We start from the raw sequence: 18,807 nt of genomic DNA on the forward strand, positions 1-18,807 counted from the left end.
AAAAAAAATTCCAGAAAAGAATTGATGAACAAATCGGGTATCGCGTGTAGCGGGGGGGGGGGGATAATGGCCAGGTTCAGGCTAAGGAAAGGAGGGGCAAATTGGGGGAGGTTTGGCTTATCCCACCTTTTTTTTTTTAGTAGAATCAGTTATAGGATTGCAACTCTTCTAGAAGAGAATCCCGGACTCCGGATGGCAGAAAGGCAAGGGTAAGTTCACCTGAGAGAGGAGAGGGAGTGAGAAAGAAGGTTAGCGAGAAAAAGGGCGGAGAGACGTTTAGGTGGGTAATTATGGCCGGCAGGAACGAGTGGAGGAGCAGCGTTTCCCGTGCAATCTATCCGTACAGTAGGTTGATTTGGGTTTTTCAGTGGTAAGTTCGTAACCAAAAAAAATTAGGATTTTTGTCAAATGTCAATAAGAAAAGGTTTCTATATACTATATTGCTCTTACTGGTCACCCCACTAGGCGCTTTGCTATGTAGATGAGATTACCTATCACGCATTTGTGTATTATCTCCGTTTGACCATGGGGGCCAGATATTAGTATCCAGAAGAGTTCTATCCTGGTAATTCGAGTCTTGTCATCCCTTCAAGCTGAATGGGGGAAGCTTTTCCCCACCAATGTGTCCCCCTGCCCGTTTTCCGCCACCAGATTGAATATAAAATTTTTTTCCTTTTTAAACAATGTATCCAGCCTCATCTTCAAGGCTAGCGAGGATAATCACTGGATCGTGGTCATGCAGAAGACAATGTGAAACCATGTAATACCCGGGCCTCGATCCACCGGGAACCGAGCAACGGCATGAGATCATTGTCCATTCCCTTCCACCAGTGAGAATCTGCGTACCAAATCTGTACGTGGTGGAGACCAAAAAGACGCAACCTATAACATCAATACTGAACAAGTTACAAGGAAACCAGGAAAAAAAAACCGACCAGAGCAGCCTAAACCTAGCGATCTGGCAGCGGAAGGGGGAAGGAAGCAGCCGCGAAACGACATCATCGGGGCGCCGATCTCAGCACTGGCACGTCACTGCTTTGTGTCATCTGGTCTCCCTTGTTCCGAGTCGCACGTGGACAATATCATCTTCAGTTTTGTTCGACATCAATAGATTAATCAAGCCATTCCAGCGTGGATCCTCTCCACTCTGAATGTTATCTGGTGAGACCGACAAGGCAGGTAGGGAGAAAAAAAATGGGGAAAAAAAAGAAAAAATAGATAGGGTCGGCCATGGTCCGCAGAAATAAGGGGCCCCGTTGGGCTGCCAATCGCCAGAGAGGGGGAAATAGTCCGGGCTCCATTCTCTCATGACTTTCTGTCTCGTGTACAGTTCGAGTACAGTTCGAGTACAGTTCGTACAGATCAATGCATTGCTCTGCAACCGGATTGTATGGATGTGGGAAGGTCTGGGCCCTCGGGGACCGGAACCATGTGTCGCTAACCAGCCAAAAATACCCTTTCTCCCCTGTATCTGGCGCTGGTATGTGGCAGGAATCCCGAGGAATCTGACGTACCGACAACCCTGGACTCCGTTAGACACTCGAATTGTGAAAGCGAGAGGGGGTGTTAGGGGAGATTTGGGGCTAAGACACGAGAAATTATGCTGTCACCGATGACGATGTTTAGGTGGGCAACAAAAATGGCAGACCTAAGGCATTAGAATCGTCAATTCATCCCCCTTGGTGTTGGGATAGGAAAGCATCAATTGAATCGGCATTGAGGATGCAGTGTAGTTGAGACGATTCGAAAAACAAAAGCATCGTCTTTTGCACGAAGCGTAGTCACCTCTTTTGTTTATATAGCAGATGGGGGCATTCGTGCCTCTGGTGGCTTTCTCCTGGTTTTGCGTGTGAAGTGGTTGGCCCAAGTGGTCATCCACCAATCATGGTGTGGTATATTAGCCATTACATCATGGTGGAGCTATCATCCACATTTCACAGCCTCTGATGTCATGTTTCTTCTGTGGTTCAAAAATACGCGTCACTTACGGAGTGCTTGGCACGGCCACCCATGGATTGTATCTGGATCTCTTTCAGGCCAAGTCGCTATATTCTTAGCGATCGTGCCATGTGCAGAACCCCACATCTTACCTGGGTGTATAACCAGGGTACATACAGGCTCATGCCTACTACGGATTTCAATGCCGAAGCTAGTCGGCTTGGCACCAAGTACGTCCTCTGTACTCCGTGCCTTAGCCTAGGGCCAATGCAGTGTGAAATCATCGGCTCATCTCATGATATCACGGTGCATAAGCTCGTACGACAGTCGGACTCCGGCCCAAAGTGGTTTGACAGGGAATTGTTTTGCTAGCAGATGGTACATCAGACTCAGCATCGACAACCTGGAATATCAAGTGGATGTGGTCATGATGACTTGCGCTGACCAGGTAGCTGACTACAGCTGTCACAACAAGTCTCACGAGTCTAAAATATGGAAGTTGCCCCTCAGCAATTCGCCAGTGATGCCCAAAATGGGGGGCCCCCGGCAATGTTTGCTCTTTTTCATAGGAAAACGGGGCTTGTGTGCCTCTTAGCGCCAGCCCCAAGTGGGTGATAACGCCTCTCGACAACATGGGGTCTACAGAAGAACTTCCAAGGAAGCCTTCCGTTTGGTTGCCGGTACCTGCAGTTCGCTGGAACCAGTCCTGCGAGTTCGGCACTAGATTCAATAGTAGAAAGTCACTATCCCCAACACAGCCGTATACTCGGTCCTGACCCACAAGCCACACTCGTACGGGATATATTCGGCGCCGCGAAAGCAAACAGAGAGATGACACACTAATCACTGATCTGACAGCTGGAGCCTCCAAGAGATCCAGTGATCGGACTGACAAAAGCACCCCACAACCCTGAGGCTTCGAGGGGTCTTCTAGAACTGCTTATGTAAACATCCGAGGTCCCTTTTCGATTCCAGATTCAACATTTCAACAACTCAACGCCTACAGCGCCCACTCGCGCCCCCATCAATTACCTTCGCTGAACATCCAGCACGATTTTGAAGCTCAACCCAAAGGTCGCTATCATTTCATCTTTGGGCTCAAAATAAAACCCAACCATCGCAATGCCCTCACCCTCAACCGCGGCTAAACCGCGCTCGTCCGGCCCTTCAGGCATCACAAGAGCCTACCTCTTCATTTACAATGCATTTAACCTTGCAGCATGGGGCTTCTGTGTCGCCTACACAGCTTCACTGGTTCCCGGCCACTTCGCCAGCAACACCCTAAATGCAGTCTTCGGCCAAAGCTTCTCGCCATACCTCCTCGCAACGCAATCCATCGCGACCCTCGAAATCCTTCACAGCCTGCTCAGGCTCGTGCGCGCTCCTTTCTTCACAACTGCAATGCAAGTCGCAAGCCGTCTGCTTCTCGTTTGGGGAATTATGGTTCCATTCGGCGGACAGATCGTCGGCGCGTCTACCACCCAGCTGGGTGACTATGCCTACCTTGGTTGTATGAGTGCATGGGGAATTACTGAGATCATTCGTTATGGATTCTTTGCCATTACCCTGTCCGGAAATGAGGTACCGAAGTGGTGGACTTGGTTGCGGTATAACACTTTCTACGTGTTGTACCCTATTGGCATTTCGAGTGAATGCACGCTCGTTTACTTGTCGCTGGGTCCGGCTGGGGATATTAGTCCTTTGCTTTACTGGGGTCTTGTTGCCATTCTGGCTATTTATGTGCCTGGTTCTTATATCCTTTACACGCACATGATTGCGCAGCGTCGCAAGGTCATGCGTGGCAAGCAGCGCGCTGATTAGATGGTCTCAGACTGGAATGGAAGCTCATCGGTTTAATGTGGTGCCATGGGGCTTACGGTGGTGGAGGTCTCGAGGCTCAAAAACTTTATTCTTAATTATATAGATATGGTGTCCAGCTCGCTGGGCCAAGACAGAAAAAGCATACATAACGACGAAGGAAGACTTCAATATATGCTTGATAGCTATAAATCAATCATGACTATCCTTAGAGCGTGTCCACTCTCATCTGTCATTAGTCAATTCCTAGAGATGCGATTGCCTCACATTTCCCGCATGAGAGCATTGATAGCTTGCGCTGCAAACTTCTTCCGCTCATTTTCTGGCAAATCAGCACCCATATCTGCAATCTTGTCAGTATAACTAAGCTTCTCAGCAGTGTAACCCAACATACCTTTGATAGCCTGTACACGCATCATAAGGCCCTCCATAGACTCAACCTTGATTTCATCATCCCCATCCTCAAAGTCGCCAAAGTCTCCTTCGTCGCCATCATCGCCACCATGCTCAATCGCCATGCGCAAACCGAGCATCTCGCGCTCCAACTCTTGGACTTCCTGCCCGAAACCGCGGGTACGTGATTTGCTACCACTCAGCAATCCGGCCTCGAGATCATCATCGAAGTCAAAATCCAGCTCCTGGTCCGCATCTGGATCACGCGATTCCCCAGGTCCAGTCCAGTCGTGTGTTTCCAGTACCTCCTTGATGCGCGGCATGCCCTCATACTCTTCTGAATATTAGCATTTATCCACAAAATAATCCGCCCCAAGCGTGGTCGGAAGTATACAAGGCGGGAAACATACCTCCAAATTTATTCTTCGTCATCTCACCCTGTCCCTTCGGATCCCACTCAACAACCTCCCACCCAATACACCCCAAGTCAAACAAAATGTCCTCCCACCAAGAAGCAGAAAACGGCACGTCCTCAGTTCCCAAATCGTCATCATCAAGGCCCAATCCCATCTCATCGGAATCACAAGCACCAGCAGACGTAGATGTAGATCCCGGCATGTCACTCTTCGCTGCCCCAACTAGAACAAATATACCAGAGACATCACCGCCTATACCCCCACGCTCCTCATCAATGCGCTCCTTCACAGCCCCGATATCACGCATGAGATCCAGTACCGCGCGCACGTCGGCGCGCGAAGCAGGATCAGAACCAGGACGAGGATCCGTCTCACTTGGGTTCCTAACGCAGACTAGTAGTGCACCGACGGCATCACGGACGACCTCAGCCTCATCACTAAGGAATTCCGTGCGCCATTGTTGTACGCTGGCATCGGTAGATGTCTGGGATGGGGTTGTTTCCTCGTTTCCAGGGAAAGGGACTTCGTCAACCCATATTGGGATCTCGGCTGAGTAGTATTTTGTGTTTAGGCGGAGAGGACTGTGGGTTGTGTAGCCTGCGAACGAGGTTGTTGTGTCTGGTGGTACGGGAGAGGTAGTGTCTTCGTCTTTTGGCGGGGTAGTTGACGATGATGCTTCGGCTGGAGGGGATTGTTCTTGTTGTGGGAGGTCGTGTACTGGGACTTCGGTGAGTGCGAGTAAGAGAGGAGGAATGATTGAGACAGATTGTACTGGCGGTGCGAGGATTAGGAGGCGGCGTGAGTTCGTGATTTGCTTCACTTTTGGCTTGGAGGGGATTGCGGGGGAGGCTTTGGAGGCCATGGCGAAAGGTGAGAGGGTTGATCGTAACTATTGATGCGCCTATCCAATTCTTTAGAGTCGAAGTGTGTATACCTGAGTATCAGGACGTGTTTGAGGACGTAATGGCTGGAGCGCGGAGACGTGTGAAGAGTTGAGACCTGGTCCCCCGCATGGAGAGAAAAAGTTGCGGAGATCACATCGTCCCCGAAATTGTTTATCCACCCACGTTACATGTAACTATGATGTCCATATGAGCTAACTTTGCTTTGAACATTGTATTTGTAGTAAGTAGGATCTTATCAGTCATTTCTACTCTTCATTTGAAGCTTTGATCTCACAGTAGATGCCACTGCGACTACCGAACCTACGTTGACCATACTGACACCCAAGGCAGCTGAAATCTTCAGGATATGTAATATATGCGCCAGGTAGTCATTCGTGAGAGATACACGAGTCATCATGGAATGCCGAGATTCCAGACCCAGCAAGATGGAAAGAAAGCCTGAGAATTTTTCCCATAACGAACCAAAGAAAACAAAAGACGAACGCCAACCACTAGAATCCGCCAGGTCTTTAACACTGCGCTCTTGTATCTCCATGCATCGCTAATTTACCGACCACGGCCACCGGCACGGGCACGCTGCACAGTGGCCTTACCACGGGCCAGACCAACACCGCGTCCGCGCTGTCCTCGTGAGCGGAACATAGGAGCGTTTCTAAAGTAGGATAAGTCAGCAAATATTCGAAAGGCGTATAATAGAAAGTCCTGTTCTTGAACCAAACAAGATTGCCATGTTCGGGGTAATATCGATAGTGGTGTGGTGATAATCAACCAAACGTACCTCAACATATCCGGCACAATGAAGAATCGCACATGACTTCCCCGAATGTAGACCTGGTCGAGATGCGAGACACGGCCATCGCGAGCAGTAACGGTGATATCCTTGAGCTGGACGTTCATGTTGTCCTCGGCTGTAGGAAACAAAAAGTCAGCGGCCTGTTCATGGTATTGGGGGTGTTGAGCCAGTGCTGCCATCAATTGAGGAGCAGCTTGCTCTGCAGCCTCTCTTCGCATAACAGCACACAATATTACGCACCTTCCAACAGCTTCCCTCGGTAGACGACGCCGGATGTGATCTCGAGTGTCACGACATGGCCCTGAGAACAATATTAGCACCCTGCCAGCACCCAGTCTCCCCTAAGCCAGGATTATTCTATCGCTATCCAGAGAGGAGACCAGTCGAAACAATTGGAACGCACCTGTGCCTCGTTCAGAAGCTTGATTGGGATACCGATGGTGCTAGTGAGCTTGCCCATCTTGACGGAATGTGCGACGCGGGGAGGAGAATCGGATTAGGAGTAGTGGCGAAGATATATGTCAAAGACAATCGCAGGGTTCAGCTCGGTAATAGGCTCGTTGTTTCAAGCCTGGACGAGCAAAGCGGTGGTGGTGGTTGGCGGGATGGTAAGACGGTGGTGGAGATGGCGGAGGTCGCGAGGTGAGTTTTGCGGCTAAGCTTCCTCCTTTCCGCTTTGGGTGTTTCTTCCCTATAAAATTCCAGACCGCGACCACATATTCTCACAGCGGCTCCACCACGCTCATGGTACTGCAATAGCAATAGCGATTACTGAAAATATACAACGAATTTGAATCGGAAATCATTACAAATCCAAATACCCTACTTCACAATGGCCGGCTCTCCCAACTCCAACCTCCGCGGCTTCAATTACGCCGTCCAAACTCTTCTCAAGCAACCCTCGCAATTCCTCCCTCATCTCACCATCCCAACATTCACTCACCTCCCCGAAGACCTGGGCCCCCACCTCATCAATTCACACCTCCCATCCTCCCAGACCACCAACCCCGAAAAGCAACAACAAACACCACCCAAACCCCCAACAATCCGCGCCCTAGTTCTGGACAAAGACAACACCCTCTGCCCCCCAAAAACAACCACATTTCCACCAAAGATCCTCACAAAACTCTCCGAACTCCGCAACTCCCCCACAAGCCCCTTCAACCAGACAACCAACCCAAATGCAATCCTAATCGTCTCCAACCGCGCCGGCAGCCACCCAAACTACGACTCAGAAGTGCAATCGCTAGAAAGCCAGCTTGCTCATCTCAAGATCCCCGTTTTCAGGCTACCGGCTGGCACGGAAAAGAAGCCTTTCTGTGGCGATGAGGTTGTGCAGTGGTTCCGGGAACGAGAGGTGATTAGTTCGCCGAGTGAGATTGCGGTCGTGGGAGATCGGTTGGGAACAGATGTCATTATGGCGGGATTGATGGGCTCTTGGAGTGTTTGGTGTAAGGAGGGTGTCTTTGAGGTTGGTGAGGAGGGGAAGCCTGATAGGAATCTTTTGGAGAAGATGGAGGTTTGGATTGAGAAGTACTTGAGGGAGAGCAGGGGGCTCAGGGCGCCAAAGCCTAGGGGTTGGGAATAAGGCTTCGAATTTGAGGAAGAGCTGATGGAGGGTTATAATGGGATGGTTTTTAATGTAGAATATAGTCAAGTAGATAGGTGACTCGTATAATATTTGTGAATATAGAGTTTGGGATATAGATCCACAGTACACCTATTTGCCGTACACTGTAAATATGACCAGATCTTCGATCAGACGATGCAAAGGAATATTTGTCGGAAGTGAAGAACTGTAAGGACTCTAGTTGGATTTACGACAATTACGAGAACAATGATGACAAAAAAAGAGTTAATTCAGAGCCTAGCGCAATCTCCCACTCGTCGTTTACCGCCAGACCAGCGCTAGTTTTAATCTCCTAGGAAGGCACGAACAGAATATTTCAATTCTGCTGACCACCCGGAGCAGCGCTGGTTTCATCAAACACAAACAGGTGCCGACAGGTCGTTGTGTGAGGACTGGTTCTAAACTCACGATGAGAATGACCATTTGATGATGGGTAGAAAAGCCCAACTAAATCTTTTGATGGTCAGACCCATCATCGATAACACAAAAACTCAAACACAGAAAAGGAAAAGAAAAGTTGGAGTCAAGAGGGTGTCTCCGCCCAAGTCGGTCTGTTTGGCATAACCACGTAAAAAAAGGACCCTGGCTTGCCAGATCAAAAAAAAAATCAAAAGTAGAAATGGTGGGCCAGGGAAGAAAGAAAAAAAAAGAAGAATCAGGAATCAACCGAAACATCCGGGATTCCATCAGAATTGAGAAAAAGAAGCAGAAAAATCACAAATCGCTTCAGGACCGGCCCCAGAATGGAAAGGGTATTAATACAAACAACGCATAAACAGAAGGGATATATGTCACGCAATAAAAAAGAAACAGCAATCAGTCCAATCGGAATTGCTTTCCCGGCCATCGCCAGCGAGACGCGAAGTTGCTCCAGGCAAATCGATCATGGCGGCATGTATTCATACCAACGTTGACCCTAACAGACCCAGGACAACGAGGAATTTCCGAGATGGAGATCAAAACCCATCAACATAGCGCCGCAAGGACTCCAAAGGCCGTGAAACATCAAAGAGTAAGTAAATAAAGCCAATGCTAGATCTTAAACTCAGGAGGGCAATCCCTGCGAGTTGATTTCATCCAGATTGACCATTCCATGTGAGTAATCACCCAAGGCTGGAGAACCATGACCTGACATGCCATGCATCGGCAATTCAAAGCTGGGTCCTTCGTGCGAAATCGCATAATTGGTGTTGTGCTTTGGGTACATGTCGTTCATAGAAAGTCCGTCCTCAACAAAACCCGACTGCTGATCGTGCGAGAATCCATACATGTCAGACGAAGAATGAGACATATTAGACAAGGGGGGGCGAGTGATTCGCAATCATGGGATCGGCAGGGCTTACACCGGAGTAGGGCGATGTTGCGTGGGAGCCAACAGTCGATGAGTCAGACGGGCCTGTGGAAACAAATTGAGGTACGTTGAACTGAGGCATGCTGGCAACAGGAGTTGACTCGCCCTGTCCAGCGCTGCTGAACATCGAGGGGCTAGCAAACTCGGAAGGCGATGCGGTGGTCGTGGCAGACATGGGATTAGTGCGGAAGTCCAGTCCATAACCATCGGTGTCAATGCGCAAGTCAGTAGGAAGAGCATGCGCAGATTGTGGGACTGGGGCATAGATTCCAGCTTCAGCAGGGTTGTACGGGGCTGGAGTCTGCGGCATGTGGAACGAACTCATGGGGCCTTGCAATGTGGAGATGTCAACTGCTACTGGCACGGAGCGACTGCGCTGGCGTTTGTGTCCGCGAGCAGCAGGCATATTGAAACCCAAGTGGTTGTGATCTTGGTAGAGATTCATATAGGCCGGTGGCGCAAAGTGATTGGGCTGGGAAGCAGGGCGCTGGATGAAAGGCGGAGACATCGCTGTAGGCACAGCAAAGTTGCTGCTACTGTTGCCGTATGCCAGACGGTTCTGGAAAGATTCCAAAGACACAAGCTTGGCGAGCTGCACACTCAGCACCTTGGGATGGCCTCCTAGGTGATGAATCATGATCTGGCTCGCTTGCTGCTCCTCAGTGAAATCGCCACATTGGTAGAAACCCCCGGAGTTGGAAGAATCCATGTAGAACATAGGTGGGCGGTTAAGCTCCACTACCAATCCACCAGGCCGGGGTGGTTGACCGTTCGGCCCGGGGTTTGGGTCTCCAGTTTCCAAGGTGATGTTCTTGATATGTGCGAATGGGTATTCGATCTTATAACCGGCTGAGTCGTTGTTGATATAGTATGTCATGCAGGCCTTGTCAGGCGAGTAGAAAATGACCAGGTCCATCGCGTTTTGTCCAATGCGCCGCCAGCTACCAATTGTCAAGGATCGACAAGTGAAATGCGAGATGACGACTTTGCCGGAAGGATTGGCCTCGTTAGCATACATGCCAGGGCTTGGGTATCCGGCTGAGCGTCCAAAGGGGTCACGGGTTCCGGGCTTGTTGGGATCGAATTGCATCGCAAGGTAATGGCGCATTGACTCGGGAATCGAATCACAGCCTTCGCCGGTCTCGATACTTTTCTTGGCGAGCATCTTAATTTTGGCACGACTAATTCTCAGTCAGTATGCTTTCAATCTCATTTCAAGCTAGCAGCAAACCCTACCGATTCTGGAACCAAATCTGAACCGAACGTTCCGTCATGTTGATATCTTGTGCAATTCGTTCGCGGGTGGCAGCAGTGGGGGTCGGGTTCTTGTTAAATTCGACCTCGAGAAGGACGAGTTGGTCTTGGGTCGCACGTTGACGCTTGTTGTTCTTTTGCTGTTGAGTCAAAGTGCTCTTACGGGGTGGTCGGCGCGAGGCACTTGAAGACGGAGCCGTGGTAGCACTCGAAGTCGAGGGCGAAGGGGTCGAGTTTGGGGGCGAAGATGATCCTGTTGTGGGCGCGCCCGTTGGGTCGGGGGTTTCACTAAACGACATCTTGTAATGCGGTTGACAGGAAATCCGGACGTAAAAGGCGAGTTGGCAAAGTTGATCAAATATTCCGATAGGTTGGTTTTGGGTGGATTGCGGTTATAAGTATCTTTTCTATCCTCTAGAAAAGATGGTGCGTGACGATCCGGCCGACAGGTGGAGAGAGGTGGGTGCAGAAATGACTGATAGTCTTCCAAATGATGTTCTCTTGGAGCAGCTTCAAGCGCGAGAGAAAGAATCCAAAAACGAATGAAAGCGCTCTGGCGTAGGGATGATATCAAATCGCGTTCGATGATCCACGTCAGAAACGGGGGTGGTTGGGTGGTAAGGGCGCGTCGCAGAGGCGTCCTGGGTCAAGGTATAGAAATAAAAAGGCTGGCCTATGCAGCACAGATAGAAGGGCAAGGGAGATTTTCCCAGCAATGACTCGATCAAACGAATGAGGTTGGCTGGTGGAATCGCAAATACCCAAGTTGAATCGATCAACGAGGAACGGGGTCTTCAAAGGAGGGGAGAAAAAGCCGTTCGAAACGAAGGTGGGAGGCAGAAAGAGCGATATGGGTCGTCGTGAAAGAATGAAACGAACGACCTGGCAAAAAGAAAGGAAGAAAAATGGAAGACACACACAGAACAAGAAGAGGAGGGAAGACGAAGTTTGGAAGGGAAATCAGGAGATGCTGACTACGCCGGGAACCAGGAACCACACCAGGTAAACCAAACACCTACTATTGGCATCCGTGGGGCTCGTCGCTTCCGACCGCTCCCATGACCGATATACATTTACGTCGCTTTACTACCTTAGAATCCTTATTCCTTCTGAATTCTAGCTATTCTTCAGTACCATAAAAAGGGGCGAAGGCATTCAGGTTTGGCCCCTGCGTCGGGCTGCATACAGCCAAAACCAAATTCTTCGGACGGAGCGATGTGATTGACTCTGAGCCTCTTGTACCCAGAAAGAGGGGTTTTGCATGCGCTATCTCCTTACTCGGTCAGCCATCGCACAAGAGACTTGTCCCACTTTTGCCATTGTGTGCTGTACGACGGAACTTACCGATTGTCCAGAACCAGGGAAAGCCACGGTCCAGGTGCTTGACAGACTTATGGAGTCTCGTGGCGTTGAGGGAACCAGACCAGTCGATCCCCAGGAACGGGATAATATCTATTAAGAAACCCAACCCAAACTCATGCCCTGATCGTCACCAAATGCCGCCGAACGGCAACCACGTGAGATCCGCGAAGATCTGAAACGCCGGATATTTGTGATATGTCTACGCGTCGTGGTGAGAAAACAGATACCCAAACAGTACTAACATGATTTTCGTACGCGAATGCCTCGGAGTCCGGTTTATTCTAAGTCCTAGTGTTCAATAGTCGCAACAGAATGTGCAGACTCCAGTTCCTGGAGGGGAAAACCACTTGCCCCTGATTCGAGAACATCTCAGCCACGGCTCCAGTTAGCGCCACCGTTGACCACCCACGGTTCCAGGGGCTACTCCAACGACCATCCACCAATCAGCGTATACTTAAAGTCTGTGGCCCCACGGTGCCCTGAGTGCTGTGTGCTGTCTGTGGACTGTCACCAAAAGGGAAGATTCAGGTACCCGCCCCAGACACCCGTATGATTGGTCTTGGGGTCCATGACAGGTCCTTCCAGACCACAACGTTGGACAGTGGTTCAGTCCTAGACTGTACAATTCAGGGCGCACCCTGTCTTTTCATACTTACTCTACCTGGCTGACCGGGCGGGCCTGACCAGTTCTGGTTTCTTCTGGGAAATGTTCCGTGCGCGTTTTCTCTGCAGGTCTCCATTGGTCCGATCTGACCGAGACCACCATGGAGAACGGGGGATGCTCTCTTTTCTTGCTATAGCCTGCAGCGCACGTCACACTTGGATCCCCGTGCGCCATTGCGTTCTTCCGTCACATCCGATGGGAGTGCCGAGACATGAACTGTATCATCAACTGTATCAGGTTGCTGTAGAGTTTTACCCAGGTGAGGATTGGAATTGAACATCCCAGGTTGTCAAGGGGGACTACATGTGTGCGACCCTGGATCCTGGTCGCAATGAATCATCATTCTTGGATCCAGGGGTCGAGGCTGGTCAAAATCCACCGCGCTATTTTTGGCGGTAAACCGGCCTTCTGGTGAGTTGCCTGTTTGGGACTAGCGTCGCTATACGAGTACAATACGAACCCAGTCAGACATTACGCCATCACTACTCCGTGCATATCTCGCGTAAAAGTTTCATTATTTGTGCTACAGACATGATGATTGACAAGTCTGTCTGACTTATGACATGCATTTACAAGATAGCAGTGGGTGTCCATTCAAGCTCTGCACTTCAGCCCCATTTAACAGCAGCAATTGCCACCGCCAAGAGGTATATTTAGAACATGACCCTTGGATCCGAATCAAAAAATGAATAGGCAAGACTGTTCGTCCAGTGTCTTGATCCGCTTTTCCGCACGAGAAATCGCTAAACTGTTCAACTCGGTCTGATCTATAATCTCCCAAACCTGTTCCGTCAACCGCATTGCCATATTCCGTTGCTGCTCCCGATAATACGCCGTCATCGACTCATGTTTTTGTCGCACCCAGTCCCGGTCTGCCAAAGTGATTGCCTCACGCGCAGCAAGGTAGAAAGGTTGGGGAAGAGATGAGTCAGGTCCACAGCCTGTCGAAAGTTGATCCATAAGACGAAAACAAGTATGTGCTAGATGTTGGACCCGGGGTGAGCGTGTTGGATCACGAAACACACGTCGTGCAAGTAAGAGATGCGAACTCCAGTAGAAACACTCCGTCAGGATGTCCAAGGGTGGGCGCACACAGTCATCTGGAATGGGCTCTGTATATTGTGCACCCCATAAACGGAGCTCGCTCTCCAGGCCATATGCCTGTGTAAGTAAGTCGTCGATTGGGACATCATTTTCCATTCGTTGTTCCATATCGCACGCCAAGTGTGCGATATGTACCATGAAGCACATCAGTGGCTGGGGACAGCCAGTCATTTTGTGGAACGACGGCTCCGACTGATCCCATCTCTCTGTATCGGGCCGAAAGAGCATGAAGTCCCGTGGTGCATACGGTTTCCGCTGCCGCGAGAATGCCAGCATAAGATCAACCATGGCAAACCGCTGCACGGTCATTCGCATGAGAGCAGAATGTGGTATGTGGCGAAAGTAGTCTAACGACTCCATGAGAAACGAGGCGCATCGCATATGGGGTTCTAGAACGCCATCTTCCGACTGCGCGATAACAACGCCCTGTAATACAACGGCTGTGAGCAGAGCTTCGTGGTCTACCATGCTTGTGCCTGTTGTTGCAACATCTTTGGTCACACAGGTACCTGGACGAGTGACCAATTGGAGATTCTGGCCTATAGTGCGTAGCATTCGCTGCTGGCATTGTGCGGCGCTCGATACACTGCCCATGCCAAAGTTCAGCATGTGTTCCGTGGCTATGCAGACGATTGTCTCACGCAAGATAGGGGATGATAGTGCGACAAATGATAGGTGCCGGTAGGGATTATCTGGTCCGTCCAATGCAGGGACATTTGACGAGACCAGTCTCACATCTGGGAAAGAAGTTAGCTGTCTAGGCTGCATGTGGCTGTTGTTGACATCGAGCTCATACAATATTCCCATGCCAATTTCTCTTCATCAGAATCAAATGGACTATTCTCGAAGAGAGATGGAGGCAGGCTGAGCTGCCTGGTATCATCGATATTCTCCGTATCTCTGTATCGAGACCTGGGTCTTGATAAGGTGAGCTGGGACTTTTGAACCCATTTCAACCCCGACGGCCATTGACAATCAAGGCCCCTTGTAGAGCAGAAAGAGCAACTTGGCTTTATCTCATCACATTTATTGTGTCTGGTCCGACACGAAAGACACCCTGCCGATGCGCTGTGTTAGTGAAGCGGCAGATCAGTTTAGGATGGGCTTCTGTTACCGGTGCGCGATCGTGAAAAGCGTCCCCCGCCGGGCATTCCGTGATTAGGAGAATATATGACACAGTGACTATACTCGCAAATGGATGATATTATTAAGCTCATGAACCGATCGAGGGTATCTTCGCTTCCCCGCTTATCGCGACACCACGGTCACATGATGTATGTCCAATCGAATGAGAGCAGCAGAGATGTCACCAAGGCGTCCAGGTATATAGAAGCCTGGTACTTGGTTGATCGCAATCCTTTCGTTATCTCACCAGAGACCCCTGTGTTCTATACAGGTGAAACAAAACTCATGATTATTCATGGGCCATGGATGATCCAATATTACTTTCCAAGGTATCTCTAATTGCAAGTACACATTGGAATATGATAATTCTGGAAATTCATAGCTGCTTTCGGGCGACAGATTGCACCTATGTATGTCAGGATTTCCTCGGACCTTGGAATGTTTGTGCTCTTTCCAAAAATATATTTGTCGAGGCCCACACTTCTCCCCATACCGTCTAACAGATACTACAGTATATGCTAAGTGCATACAACAGACGGGAAAGGCGAAAGATATTACTGTACCTTTCCACTTTTGCATGATTACCCCGGAGCCAATCTTGGAGACGACTTTGATCTGTTTTCCTACAATTGATTCTTCGTTGTGCTTCACCCTTCTAATAACCCGCAATTGATTTATCCCGGCAGCAATTCACGGGTCTTACCAATGGAAATTCGCCCGGTTGGAGGTACGTAAATCCTCTAATATCCCTGTCTTTCGCTTGATAAGTGATACCTAATATCACCTGTCAGACGTATCCATATGCACATGAAGCCTCCAGGGCTGTCTAAGACACCAAATGACCAATGATCGTTAGACCTGCCAACCTTGGAATTACACGATGGCTCTCGTTCGAAAGACCAATGACACTAGCTATTCCGTGGGAACCTCCAGGAGTCTTAGGGGACAACCCAACAAGTAGCAAAGGACTCATTCTTCTGGTGACGGCAAACCCTGCTTCCTGCTGTGGTTGGACCGAGGCAAATGGCCAGACCCACTATCTCCAATCTTCCATAAAAAATCCCCGCTAATAATCTGGCTAGGACCCTGTGGACATCTATCCATAACTCGAATTATATACTCTCTTTCTAGCTTTGTCATTTCAAGGCAAAGTCGCCGAAACGCAACGGTCGCTGAAACATACAATAAGTGTTTGTTGACCCTCCACACTACACCGCCGCCATTCAAGTCTGACCAAAATGGCTATTAAAACCGTTGCAATCGCCGGAGGCTCAGGTTCCCTTGGCGGGCCCATAATCGAGTCTCTTCTGTCATCCGCCTTTGAGGTAACAGCACTCGTCCGGGCCGGCAAACAGGCTGCTTTCCCGGCAACAGTGAAGAACGTCACAGTCGACTATGCTTCTCATGAAAGCCTCGTTTCTGCCTTCCAAGGAATCGACGCCGTGATCTCAGTCCTCAGTGGTCCAGGACTGGAATTCCAGCCCGCAATCGTTGACGCCGCCATTGAGGCAGGCGTGTCCAGATTCCTGCCCAGCGAGTTCGGCTCTAATACCTACGTCTCAAAGATGTCAGAAATCCCAATCTTTCAGGGCAAAGTTGCGTTCCAGAAAGCTCTGGAACAGAAGGTGGCACAGCACCCGAGTCTGTCATATTCTTTAATCGTTCATGGACCCTTGTTTGATTTCTGCCTCGCTGGTGGCCTATTTGCAGACATCAAAAACCGCGAGATGACAATTTATGATGGTGGAGACAATACGTTCTCAACGACTTGCTTGGCCGACCTTGGGTCGGTCGTTGTTGGTGTTTTGAAGAACCCTGAGCAGACTAAGAATCGGGCGATCTTCGTTGAAGGTGCGAATCTCACCCAGAACAAGCTCTTGAGCAGTCTGGAAAAAGTGACGGGGTCGGCCTGGACAAGGAAAGAGGGGTCTATTGCGGATTTAAATGCTGCTATGATGGCTGAGATGCAGAAGGAGCAGCCAAATCCTGGTGTTTTTGTCCCGGGTTTCCTGAAGGTTGCTATCTTCGGTGGATCTGCGTATGGCTCAGATTTGAATGAGCAGACACCTGGACTCGACAATGATGTCGTCGGTCTAAAGGCATACAGCGAGGAGGATTTGGAGAAGAAGATTAAGAGTATTATTGGTTGAAGTATGTTATAATAAACTATATTCTGGATACTCGGACGTCGTACTAATACTATCTTCCAAGCTATAATCTTCATATTTCCCATTTGAGCAGACTAGAATGAACCAGCAACTTCCCTGTTTGCCTATTGACCCAAAACGTCCTGAATAACTTGAGTCACACGATCAACAATCAATTCAATCTCTGCCCGAGTAGTGTTATAGGCAGGGGCCAAGCAGACATGGTCGCCATTGATACCGTCTATTCCGCCATTGCCAGGGATGAAGGAGATAGCATGCTCCGGCTTCAGTCCGGATGCATGAACAGCCCAAGCCACACCCTGTGATGGCGGATAAGGCTCTTTAGTTTGTTTATCTTTCACAAATTCAATCTATGCCATCATTAGTATAGACCCAGCAGAGGGGATGAAAAAGAGTTCACATACAGCCCAAAAGAGCCCTCGTCCGCGAATATCGCCAACATGGGGGTGGTCATCAAGTTTCTCGTGCAGTAATTGGCTTAGGTAGGCGCCCATCTCAAGTACGTTAGGAAGAAGGTTATCTTCCTGAATAATCTTCTGCACCCGATAAGCAGCTGCGCAGGAAACCGGATGGCCTTGGTAGGTCAGGCTGTGAGCGAATGCCCCAGTACCCTTCGTCAATGTATCGACAACATGCTGGTTAATCAGAAGACCAGCAATAGGGGCGTATCCACCGCCGAGGCCTTTCGCAATAGTTTGAAGATCGGGAACGACATCCTCCTGCTCCCAAGCGTGCAGGGTTCCAGTACGGCCCATACCCGACATTACCTCATCCAAGATGAGCAACGCACCGTGACGCTGGCATACTTCCTTCATGGCTTTCAAATAACCAGGGAGCGGAGGCATGCATCCCAATGTCTAATAAAGCTGTTAGATAAAGCTTCGAGACCTCACATGGGGTCACTCACAGCACCGGCCATTGTCTCCGCGACAAAAGCACAGACTGTATCGGGTCCGAGTCTTTGAAACTCATCTTCCAGCTCTTGAGCAAGCCTGCCAACGTAGCTTTCAACTGTCTCATCTGGTTTCATATCTCGGTATGGGTAACATTGAGAGACATGTGAGACATTCTTCGCTAGAATCTTCTCAAAAAGAGCTCTGCGGCCGACATGATGACCCACCGATAGTGAGCCGAGAGTGTTGCCGTGATATGATTGCTTGCGAGCGACAAAATTGACTCGTTGGGGCTGAGGTGTGGGCAGCTCCATGAAATACTGAACTGCCATCTTCAAAGAAGCTTCCACAGCTTCGGTGCCTATGGAAATAATTAAAGGTTAGAGCAGCAAATTAAAGAGGTGAACGTCCATGGCTTACCTGAAGCCGTAATGAATGCTCGAGACATCTTGCCTCCAGTTGAATCGACCAAGAATTTGGAAAGTCTTTCCATCGCACTGTTGGTGAAGAATACGGAATAGCAGTAGGATACCTTCTGTAGTTGCTCTTGGATGGCCTCGTGTACCCGCTTATCGTTGTGTCCTAGGCAGGACACCGCAGCGCCGCAAGTGGCATCTAGAATTTCCAATCCGGTATCTGTGATGAGGTAACTTCCCCTACCGCTGACAATGTTGAGAGGTGTCTGGCGAAGTTGGCGGTAAAGAACACCACTATCACCATTGGAGACCCCATTCAGAGCCCCCTTGGCTTCAGTGATCTGCGCCGTAGGCAAGTCGGCTACTTCTGGCTCGTAGTCACCCATATTGTAGGCTCACAGAATGTTTATAAGATCTCAAGATAGGAATATGTCCAAATCATATGAAGGAGAATTGATGAGGGATCAAGTGTAAGAATGCGGGAAGGGAAGGCTCGACTTTATAGACCTCTCCCCAGTCCTGCGTTGCCACAGTGCATCATTTCTCCTCAATGATTAACTGTATCACGACATCCCAC

The 18,807-nt window shown here is 49.6% G+C and overlaps 9 protein-coding genes across 9 annotated transcripts; 3 read left to right on the forward strand and 6 right to left on the reverse strand.

The window, feature by feature from the left end:
• Window positions 1-3,060: 3,060 nt before the first annotated feature.
• N7503_008316 (protein tyrosine phosphatase-like domain-containing protein) lies at window positions 3,061-3,759 on the forward strand (the record flags this gene model as incomplete). The annotated part of the gene is made up of 1 exon (XM_057067863.1): window positions 3,061-3,759. One exon carries the CDS (start codon window positions 3,061-3,063, stop codon window positions 3,757-3,759), a length of 699 nt encoding a protein of 232 aa, XP_056918718.1.
• Window positions 3,760-4,019: 260 nt separating this feature from the next.
• Window positions 4,020-5,427, reverse strand: N7503_008317 (adaptin-binding domain-containing protein; the record flags this gene model as incomplete). The annotated part of the gene is made up of 3 exons (XM_057067864.1): window positions 4,020-4,099; window positions 4,151-4,483; window positions 4,560-5,427. 3 exons carry the CDS (start codon window positions 5,425-5,427, stop codon window positions 4,020-4,022), a joined length of 1,281 nt encoding a protein of 426 aa, XP_056918719.1.
• Window positions 5,428-5,797: 370 nt separating this feature from the next.
• On the reverse strand, window positions 5,798-6,809 carry N7503_008318 (putative small nuclear ribonucleoprotein SmD3). Its single transcript, XM_057067865.1, has 4 exons — window positions 6,667-6,809; window positions 6,504-6,564; window positions 6,249-6,378; window positions 5,798-6,122 (listed from the first exon to the last, which is right to left on the reverse strand). Exons 1-4 carry the CDS (start codon window positions 6,721-6,723, stop codon window positions 6,017-6,019), a joined length of 354 nt encoding a protein of 117 aa, XP_056918720.1. The 5' UTR covers window positions 6,724-6,809; the 3' UTR covers window positions 5,798-6,016.
• Window positions 6,810-7,095: 286 nt separating this feature from the next.
• Window positions 7,096-7,851, forward strand: N7503_008319 (phosphatidylglycerophosphatase; the record flags this gene model as incomplete). Its single annotated transcript, XM_057067866.1, has 1 exon — window positions 7,096-7,851. The coding sequence occupies one exon, from the start codon at window positions 7,096-7,098 to the stop codon at window positions 7,849-7,851; it is 756 nt and encodes a 251-aa protein (XP_056918721.1).
• A 1,087-nt stretch (window positions 7,852-8,938) lies between these two features.
• On the reverse strand, window positions 8,939-9,184 carry N7503_008320 (transcriptional regulator family: Homeodomain; the record flags this gene model as incomplete). The annotated part of the gene is made up of 1 exon (XM_057067867.1): window positions 8,939-9,184. The coding sequence occupies one exon, from the start codon at window positions 9,182-9,184 to the stop codon at window positions 8,939-8,941; it is 246 nt and encodes an 81-aa protein (XP_056918722.1).
• Window position 9,185: 1 nt separating this feature from the next.
• Window positions 9,186-10,797, reverse strand: N7503_008321 (homeobox domain-containing protein; the record flags this gene model as incomplete). The annotated part of the gene is made up of 2 exons (XM_057067868.1): window positions 9,186-10,425; window positions 10,481-10,797. 2 exons carry the CDS (start codon window positions 10,795-10,797, stop codon window positions 9,186-9,188), a joined length of 1,557 nt encoding a protein of 518 aa, XP_056918723.1.
• Window positions 10,798-13,202: 2,405 nt separating this feature from the next.
• Window positions 13,203-14,779, reverse strand: N7503_008322 (Zn(II)2Cys6 transcription factor; the record flags this gene model as incomplete). The annotated part of the gene is made up of 3 exons (XM_057067869.1): window positions 13,203-14,365; window positions 14,425-14,685; window positions 14,743-14,779. 3 exons carry the CDS (start codon window positions 14,777-14,779, stop codon window positions 13,203-13,205), a joined length of 1,461 nt encoding a protein of 486 aa, XP_056918724.1.
• A 1,212-nt stretch (window positions 14,780-15,991) lies between these two features.
• Window positions 15,992-16,903, forward strand: N7503_008323 (aromatic alcohol reductase; the record flags this gene model as incomplete). The annotated part of the gene is made up of 1 exon (XM_057067870.1): window positions 15,992-16,903. One exon carries the CDS (start codon window positions 15,992-15,994, stop codon window positions 16,901-16,903), a length of 912 nt encoding a protein of 303 aa, XP_056918725.1.
• A 122-nt stretch (window positions 16,904-17,025) lies between these two features.
• N7503_008324 (uncharacterized protein) lies at window positions 17,026-18,616 on the reverse strand (the record flags this gene model as incomplete). Its single annotated transcript, XM_057067871.1, has 4 exons — window positions 17,026-17,271; window positions 17,326-17,778; window positions 17,829-18,175; window positions 18,235-18,616. The coding sequence occupies 4 exons, from the start codon at window positions 18,614-18,616 to the stop codon at window positions 17,026-17,028; spliced, it is 1,428 nt and encodes a 475-aa protein (XP_056918726.1).
• Between the last annotated feature and the right edge of the window lie 191 nt (window positions 18,617-18,807).

This window comes from Penicillium pulvis (assembly GCF_028828015.1).
Source record: "Penicillium pulvis strain IBT 33274 chromosome Unknown contig_7_segment1_segment0, whole genome shotgun sequence".
Taxonomy (NCBI): Eukaryota; Fungi; Ascomycota; class Eurotiomycetes; order Eurotiales; family Aspergillaceae; genus Penicillium; species Penicillium pulvis.